Source organism: Sphaeramia orbicularis, chromosome 6 (genome assembly GCF_902148855.1).
Source record: "Sphaeramia orbicularis chromosome 6, fSphaOr1.1, whole genome shotgun sequence".
Classification (NCBI taxonomy): Eukaryota; Metazoa; Chordata; class Actinopteri; order Kurtiformes; family Apogonidae; genus Sphaeramia; species Sphaeramia orbicularis.
This window is the reverse complement of record NC_043962.1, coordinates 8,181,121-8,190,597: the sequence shown is the minus strand read 5'-3', so window position 1 is coordinate 8,190,597 and position 9,477 is coordinate 8,181,121. Positions and strand designations below refer to the sequence as shown.

The 9,477-nt window shown below is 37.4% G+C and overlaps 1 protein-coding gene across 1 annotated transcript in view; it reads left to right on the top strand.

The window, feature by feature from the left end:
* Nucleotides 1-9,477, top strand: part of LOC115420999 (homeobox protein DBX1-B-like) — a 22,490-nt gene extending 13,013 nt beyond the window's left edge. The window contains exons 3-6 of the mRNA XM_030136652.1: nt 2,332-2,919; nt 3,377-3,481; nt 7,438-7,640; nt 9,071-9,477. Coding sequence (XP_029992512.1) covers nt 2,332-2,919; nt 3,377-3,481; nt 7,438-7,640; nt 9,071-9,346 — 1,172 coding nt within the window. The 3' untranslated portion in view covers nt 9,347-9,477. The remainder of the gene's footprint in view (nt 1-2,331; nt 2,920-3,376; nt 3,482-7,437; nt 7,641-9,070) is intronic.

Genomic DNA, 9,477 nt, shown 5'->3' with positions numbered 1-9,477 from the left:
AACAAAATGAACAAAGTTGAAGAAAAAAAAAAATTAAATATGGAACAAAATTAAAAAATTTAATAAAATCACAGATAAGATGAATAAAAATTTAAAAAATGAATAAAAAACTGAACAAATGAATACCCATGAATGAAACAAGGTTGTAGACATTTGGTTTATCAATCAATCAGTCAATCAATCAAGCAAATCAAAACAAAATATAATTATATTTATATATTGTGTTCAGTTAATGATAGATTTGACTGTAAAAGTCACTTTTTCTTCAGTTTTCTTTTTGATAAAAAGAGTAAATTCGACCTGATTTTCACTGTGAAATAATACGATAATAAATGGTGATAAATAACTTAGTCAAAGGTTAAAAATAGACACAGATTCATTTGTCAGTCTTTGGTTCTTTAAGGGTTAAAGAATCGACTAAACTCAGACACTAATGATCTCAATATTTCTTAATCACAATGAAATTCCATTCCAATATTTGCACAAACATGTGCATCAACATGATACTTATTTACATTTTAGCTTCATTTTAGGCCAAAATAACATGTTATTAATAAAATACAGGATTATCACATTATTGAACTAGAACAGACACTTGTTTTTCTATTGCATCATCTTCTCATTGGAAATTCATCTGAAATATTTATTCGTCACAAATAAAAAAATACATACATACATAAATGAATGAATGAATATTTTATTTCAGACAGACAGTATAAAAATCACAATACAAACACACATAGCCAATTAACAACAGAAAACCGTAAAGTGAAATTAATCCCACTAGACAAAAGACATACTTAAAACACTTTAACATGATTTTAAATAAAATTTATCACTTGTTTCCACCTTAATATATGAGTGAATGAGAATCTTAAGAGTTGAAATCAGCCATTGGTTTCATGAAGGAGCATCAGGAACCTTCACTGTTTATGTCATTAACCCTTCAGTGTCCACAGAACTCACACTAATCACCTACAGCTCATAATATGCACAGTGTCGTAATAATGTCAGAATGTTTTTCATACAGTTTGTTTTGAACTTTTTAACATTTTATTGTATTTCATCAACTTGAGCCACAAACAAAAATACCAAATACTCAATAACTGTCATATTTTTAACCCTTTAAATGTCATGTTTGTAATGGAAACAAAGCATATTTTTGGATGCAAAAAACACAAAAACTTTTTTTTTTTAAATATATATTACATATAAATCTGATTAGTTTTTTTTTTTTTTTTTGGCATATGTCAGTGATTAGCACCAACACTGGTTAATATATATTATTATTTTTTGTTGTAGGTCAAATGTTAAATGTGTCAGTGGACACGTGGTCAGAATTTAAAAAATCCTGCAAAAATTAACAACTTTTGAATTCTGACATGAAGTGTAAAGTGTGCATAATATGCTTGCCTGGCTAGCGGGGGGATCATGGGTGGTGGTGGTGGGCACGTGCTCCAACACCATTAGTCACAGGTCTTATCATCGCCCATAGGGAATCACCTCACGCGCCCTTGAAATCCCAGAGTAAAGCGTCTAAAGGAGCCTTTGTTGGTTCCACCTCCGTCCATTCAAGCCCCACCATGACTGTCTGATCAGGATTCCACAGTCGAGTCTGAGACGTCATCCACACACTGACACTGACCTGAGCTCTGCAGATCCAATCAATACACTTCCAATACCAGCAATATGTGGATGTCCTCAGGTTCCACATTCAGATTAATATGATCTAAAGCCAGACAACAACCTATAAATAATGACAAATACAAACTGTTCTCTATGGTTTAGAGGGAAAAAAGTTAAATGACATGAAAATATTTACATTTAAATATAGAACAAAAAATGTGAACAAATATAAATCAGTGTAATTGTACTAATATTCAGTCTGTTATTAAATGGTGTGTGTATTTGTAGATCCACTCTGATCTGTAAGTTATAATGTACATGTGGAAATGATAAACTGAGACAGAATATTGGTAAAAATACTCTTATTATAAAAATAAAACTTTTACAAATACATTGAAAGTGTTGTTGGGTTCAAAGAGAAGAAACAAAAAATAAAAGTTTCACACTTTCAGAGTAAGTTACAGTAACATAGAACATAAATATTGCATTTTCTTCATAAATTTCCTGTTTTTCATATTATTCACTTTTGTAAATGCAAACATTTTCAACCTGTAATTGGACTTTTTTCACACAGATAAACCTTTATATTAGTGCTTCTTTGTATGTTCTTCTTTGACTGTAGATGACTGTAAACCTGTTCTAACTGCAGTCCTCTTCTAAACCTGTTCTAACTGCAGTCCTCTTCTAAACCTGTTCTAACTGCAGTCCTCTCTCAGGTTCTCAGCTCCATCAGGTTGAACCTCTTTAAACCCGCACAAGGTGAACTCCAATCCAATCACAGAGCACGCGCAGCCGCATCAGCCAATCCGGGCCCGGGCCCGTGCGCGGCGGCGGACCGGGCGGTTATAAACCCCCACGGACCCCCGGGCGCACAGAGGGTCACCGGGTCCGTGTGGAGTCTGGTACCCGTCAGGATGTTCCCGTGCAGCGCCCTGCCGCCGCCGCTCTACCCGGGCCTCCTGCGCCCTCCGCCGGCCGTGTCCGCGCCGCTGCCCCGCCCCCTGCCGTCCGGGTTCCTGGTGGAGGACCTGCTCCGGATCAGCCAGCCCATCAGCTACCTGCACCGGACCCTGGCCTCCAGGGGCCCCGCAGACGTCTTCTCCGGGAGCCCCGGGTCCGGAGCCTCCTCCCGGGAGTCGGGACCCGGGGCGGACCGGGACCGGTCCGCAGCGCAGAGCGCGACCCCGCAGAGGCGCAGTGGACCCGGGGGCGCGCACGGCGGATGCGCAGAAGCAGGAGGACTCAAGTTCGGAGTCAGCGCCATCCTGGCCCCGTCCGCCCGGACCGGTACCGGTACTACTACTACTACTACTACTACTACTACTACTACTGTTACTATTACTACTACTACTAGTGCTAATACTGTTACTATTACTATTAGAACTTATCCTGTTAAAACTATTAGGCTATCTACTGTTACTACTAATAATCGGCTTCTTCTACTTCTATTACAAGTACTACTACTACTACTACTACTACTACTATAATTTATATTTACAGTTGTTCTTACAGATGTAGTACTGAATAAACAGTAAATATCCACCTTATCCACTTTTATTAATATTATTTCAACCATTATTGTTAAATAAATATTTCCATCCTTCATATTTATTCAATTAGACACGCTGTTATTTGACTGTTTTATTTAGTCATATATGGTTATAGTTTCTGTGTTGTATATGAGTTAGTTCTGTGTTTCTGAGTCCATGTTCTGATTCGGTTCGGATGTTCTGCTGGTGTTCTTGTGCAGCTGGTTCTTCGTCTCCTTCGGTCCAGACTCTTCAGACTAAATCCTTCCCTCTTCCTTTCCTTGACCTGAACCTCCATCCGTTCATCAGAGCCTCTTACTTCACAGGTAAACACACATCTGATGCATTCACATGTTCATTCTGTTCCCTCTTCTACCTTCTGATGTTTAAGTTGTTTTAAATGTGATGCGTTCAGGTGCCGGAGGTTTATTTTGAAACCTGATCTCCAACAGTCACATTAACTACATAAATGCCAGAATAATCCGATTACTGTTTATCATAAAACCAGGTCACTGCAGAGAATATATTAAACTTAGTATTAAAATACATTTATATTTCAAATATTATGTAAAATGTTCTGGTGCAACCAAATACGTTCTGTAAATCATTAAAACAAAAAAAAAAGTCGTTTTTAACCCTTGTGTATCCATCTAATTTACCACCACTGTAGACCATCTAAAAATGTACATGCACACACACACACACACACACACACACAAACACACAAAATTCAGGTAAAAATAATAAATAAATAAACTAAATATGAAATATTTTCTATATAACTCATTGTTTTTATCAGTCTTGGATGCATCAGAGATGATTAATAACATCAATAACCTTAGAAGTTTTTATGAAGATTTCTTTTTCTTTTTTGTCAGACAGAAGGAATAAGTTATTTTTTTCTTACTTTGACATGTTTCAGCTACAAGTTCTAGGAGACAGTATGAACCTAATCAGAATATTAGAAGTTTTTGTTTGACTCATTGGCTTACACTGAAACCACATTTTTTAATCTCTAAAAATACTGATATGTGATTATTTTATATGAGAGGGAGTAAAAGGTGTCAGTAGTGTTTAATAAACCTGTAAGAATAACAGACATTAGATTAAAAATATGAAAAAAACAGAAACATTCATATCATAAACTGTAACACAGACATAATAGTCAGAAAATCAACAAGAAAAATGTACAAAAATGACCTGAGGGGTCATTAAGGGTTAAATCATGCATTAGAATATTACAGATATGACATAAACAGATGCATGACATTATATCTGAATCTGCCATTTGATTCAGATTTGTTTATTAGTATTATTATTTTTGGTCACATGCAAGTTAAAACAGTGAATGATGTAATGAAATATTATGAGTGAGAAAAACTGATGAAATTAGAAAAACAATAAATAAAAAATAAATATATATATAGTCAGAGAAATTTGACCTTTTATATGTGTATGGAAATAAAAATAAGAATGTGGACATTAAAAACATAATAATAATAATAATAATGATAATACTAATAATACTAATAATAATAATAATAATAATAATAATAATAATAATAATTATTATTATTATTATTATGCGCAGATGTTAAGTGAATATTTATTAGTGACCTGTTGGTGGTGTATAGTCAATATATGAATAATATATATGAATTTGAATAAAACAATTTATTATTTTAGTAATTTACTATTTAAAAAAATAATAATAATAATAGTAAAATCACCCATCATTACTTTTTTTATGTCAGGTGTATGTAGGCCTGTATAATTGTAACATAATCCTCATATCAGAATTATTTGATTCAATTCCAAGTGTCAGACGTTTGTATGTAGTTATGAATATACACTGATGAACTAATGATGAGTTCAGTGGATTTAGAAAAGTAAGTAAAGGAATTGAACTCCATCAAACTGTATGAAATGATTATGTGTAAATGTGAATATGTATTAATGGAATAAGATAAGACAAAATAAGATAAAGTAACATAAGATTAGATTAGATTAGATTAGATAAAACAAGGTAAGATAAATCTAGATGAGAAAAGATAAGACTAAAGTAAGATTAAATAAGATTAGAGAAAATAAGATAAGACTAAGTTAAGTTCATACGTCCAGGTTTCATGTGTCCTGAGGCTGTCCTGGTGGACGCCGTTGTCCTGGTGGACGCCGTCGTCCTCTGTCCACCTCCGTTATCTGTTGGGGACGTTGTCGTCCTTTTAGCATGGGAATAACCCTGGACAGCTCCCAATCAGATTCGCCAATTTGAGCTTCTATTTATTGGAGGCGCTGACTGCTGACATTAGCACCAGTTGTCCTAATCTACAAATTAGTCCAGTTTGTCACGCTCTAAATAAATTAGCGCCGTTTGTCATGGTCTAAATGTGAGGCGGGTTTCTTCCCAGCTCGGGAACTCAACGCCTCTTCACGCGCTGTCGTTTTCCCACCAACCCCCTCGGCGCCCACAAAGCTCCGGCACCGTGACCAATACGAGCCAGAACCACCAACACTCGGACTCCAGGGGGGTCGGAGTTCCCCTGGGCTCCCGCCCCGGCCCACTTCAGTTTCCTGCCTGTGTCGTTTTCACCTGCAGAAACTGAATCCAGTTGCAGTTTGATCGGTTTGGCGTGGAGCCGCTGCTAACGCTAAGGCCTCTCCATCATCCTGAGCCGTCTCTAATGGGCCTGTAATATACTGGCCTGTCCACGGCCTTTTCCACTCAATTCATTACAACACAATCAGCCTCCTCAGTGCATTTGCAGCCCATACAATCCCCCTTCATGCTCGATTAGCGGCGGTATGAGGCGCCTTTGGAGACACGGCCTCATTAGCATAGGCTCCGTTTACACCGACCGACAAATTGGGCAGATTTGAGTCTCAACAAGTTTATTTCACCGGCGTCAGGGAAAAGAGCTGACATTTCCACAGTCACCGACAAAATAAAACTGGAAAAAAAAAGAGTCTGAGGAATCAGCTCATTTGGCTCAATGTGGACGATGTCGAACAAAAAATAGAAAAATATAACCAACAGCCTTCAGCCCTGCAAGAGGAAAAACAGCCCCTTAACACCGGAAAAGAGGGAGTTTTGTTTCTGAATGAACGTTGCAGATGTTAGTGGTCGACTTTTAAATGAATGAACAGTCATTTAGATAACTGATCATCTTTTGCATTATTTTTTTTTATCCAGATTCTCTGATTGATCTTCTTTAACCTTAGATCCATAAACGGGTCAAAATGACCTGGTCAGGTTGTTTTACAGTAATATCTTTGTTTTGAAAAGTTATTATTTCATACTCCAGGTATTCCACAAAACATGTTATTGACATCATGTTATTAAAAAAAATTTTTAACTTATTTTTTATAGTTTTGATGTAGGTGTAGTTTTTGTGTTACTAAACCAGGCTTCCATAGGGGGGCCAAAATGACCCACATTCATTTACAATACTTTGATTCAACAGCAAAACCAAAGGACTCACTCACTCAAAATACAAATGAATAAAAAATATTTTAAAATGGTTAAAAATGTAAAAAGTAAAACTAAAAAAACTAAAAAACATGAAATCATTTTTTTGACCAAAATATTATCCAAACAATTACGTTTAACGTGATTAAATGATCAAAGTGTCATAAAAACACATTAATTTGACCCATTTATGTTAACGAAGGGTCCAGACACTCAGGCATCGAAGGGTTAAAGGAAACATTTTCTTTCCTTTGTGACACTTGACGACGTCACATTGAATTTTTTGAAAAATCTGTCACTGTTTGTTGACAATAATGGATCAAATATTGAAAATAATCAACAGATTAAAACAACAAACAGCTGAACAAAACTACCCTCATGATAATTATTATAATAATTAGCTTTAGTATTTAATTAAACTTGGACTGTAAGTGTCATTTTCAGTTCATTCATGCCATTAATTTATAATTATTATTATTATTATTATTTATTTTATTTTTTTTTTTTCTAAATCATGAAAATATTGATCAAGATTAAATGAATATCTGAACATATTCACTGTCCTGATATGAGCTGTTTCCATTAAATATTAATATAGGAATTAAAGTTGAAAAAAAATAAACCCCAAAAAACAGAATTTTTTCCATTGATGGTTTAGTTTAATTTAGTTAATGTGGTCAGCAGGTGGCGCTGTAGGCCGCAGCGCTGGCGACCACTGAAATAGAAATGTTGATGTTAAAGTAAAACCTGGTGTTAAACTGTCCTTGAAGTTCTGGGACATTGAGTCAAATTCATCCTTTCACGTCCGTCCTCCAGCCTCGTCCTCCGTGGTCCCCGTCCCAGGGACCTTCTCGTGGCCCCTGGCCCCCAGAGGGAAGCCCAGACGGGGGATGCTGCGCCGGGCCGTGTTCTCTGACCTGCAGAGGAAGGCACTAGAGAGAACGTTCCAGAAACAGAAGTACATCAGTAAACCAGACCGCAAGAAACTGGCCTCCAAACTGGGACTCAAAGACTCACAGGTGCAAATGACCATATTTGGACATAAGGGTGGAGCCACAGGGGAAAAGGAGGGAATGTGTTTCTTGTTTAGGGTCTTTGAGAAACAACAACTTAGATCAGAACACTGTGGGCACAAGGCATGATGGGTAATCACTGCCCCCACAGACTAGGACTGTAGGCACTAGGCATGATGGGTAATCACTTCATCCACTGGAACTTCTCACACTGGTTTGAGCCACCTGTCATTTTTAAGTCTTTGTTACTGGTTTTACCAACTTCGCGTCTGTTTAAACCATTTCTTTATTTAGTTTTATTATAGTTTAGTTTAGTTTAACCATTAAGTCTGGTTTAACCATCAAATAGTTTGGTTTGACCATCATTTAGACTTGTTTTTACCAAATGTTAGTCTATTTTAACCACCTCTTATGTAGGTTTAGGAATCTTCTAGTTTGGTTTCCTTATTTTTACACTGGTTTTACCAACTTCTAGTCCACAGGTGTCAAACATGCAGCCCGGGGGCCAAATCCGGCCCGCCAAAGGGTCCAGTCTGGCCCTGGGATGAATTTGTGAAATGCAAAAATGACACTAAGATATTAACAACCCTTTTAGTTCAGGTTCCACATTCAGACCAATTCAATCTCATAATAACCTATAAATACTCACAACTCCAATTTTTCTCTTTGTAAATGTTTTCATGTATTTACACTAAAACAAAGTATAATTTCGCAAAAACTCTGAATAACCTGACCAATATGAACAACCTGAAACATCTTTAGAGAAATGCAATTTTAATAATATTCCACCTGTTACTAAATATTTTGTGTATTTGTAGATCCACTGTGACCTGTAAGTTATAATGTACATGTGGAAATGAAAAACTGAAGCATAATAGTGTTAAAATTACATTTTTTTTTTCAGTTTGTTCATGTTATTCACATTGTGTGAAAGGTTAGTTTGTAGATGTAAACATTTTCATAATGTAATTTTACTTTTTTCACTGTAAAACATAGAGAAAAGTTCTGAGTTGACATTATTTATGTATTATTATTTCACTGGTTCGGCCCACTGCAGATCAGATATAGCTGAATGTGGCCCCTGAACTAAAATGAGTTTGACACCCCTGTTCTAGTCAGTTTAAGTCATCTCTGAATTTGGACAGAACATTTTCAGGAACAGAACCAGTCCAGTTGAACCTCAGAAACAACTATGGATGAAAAATGACGTGAACAGATGACACTTTTACACACGTCTTTGTAACTGTAAAGATTTTCAGTGTAATTTTAGGGGTTTTTTTTCAGTCTAAAACACAGTAAAGCTTAAAGTTGTCATTATTTCTGGGTTTTATTTTCGTGTTCGGACTCATGGGCTTCACCTTCCAGCTGCAGATGTTTCTTGGTCTGTCTCCACCTTCTACGTCAGTTCTCACCTCCTGTTCCTCGTGTCCGTTCAGGTGAAGATCTGGTTCCAGAATCGCAGGATGAAGTGGAGGAACTCCAAGGAGCGGGAGCTTCTGTCCACGGGGGGGTGTCGACAGCAGACCCTCCCCACCAAGACCAACCCCCACCCGGACCTGACCGACGTGGGCACCGCCTTCTGCCACACCCCCGACCCCCGACTGGACGCCCAGGACCGCCCCCACCCCCACCCCCTCCACCACAGTCCTCCGTCCCCGTCGGAGAGCAGTAAACAGTCGGACTCGGACGGGGAGGAGATCACGGTGTCGTAGACGTGCACACGCTCAGATGAATCCGTGCACGGAGGAGGTGTTATGGCTGTGTTTTGTCAGCCTCCGCCCTCCGCGCCACATGTACAGTGTAAATGTAGATCAGATTAATGTTCATATAATGGAAACCGGCC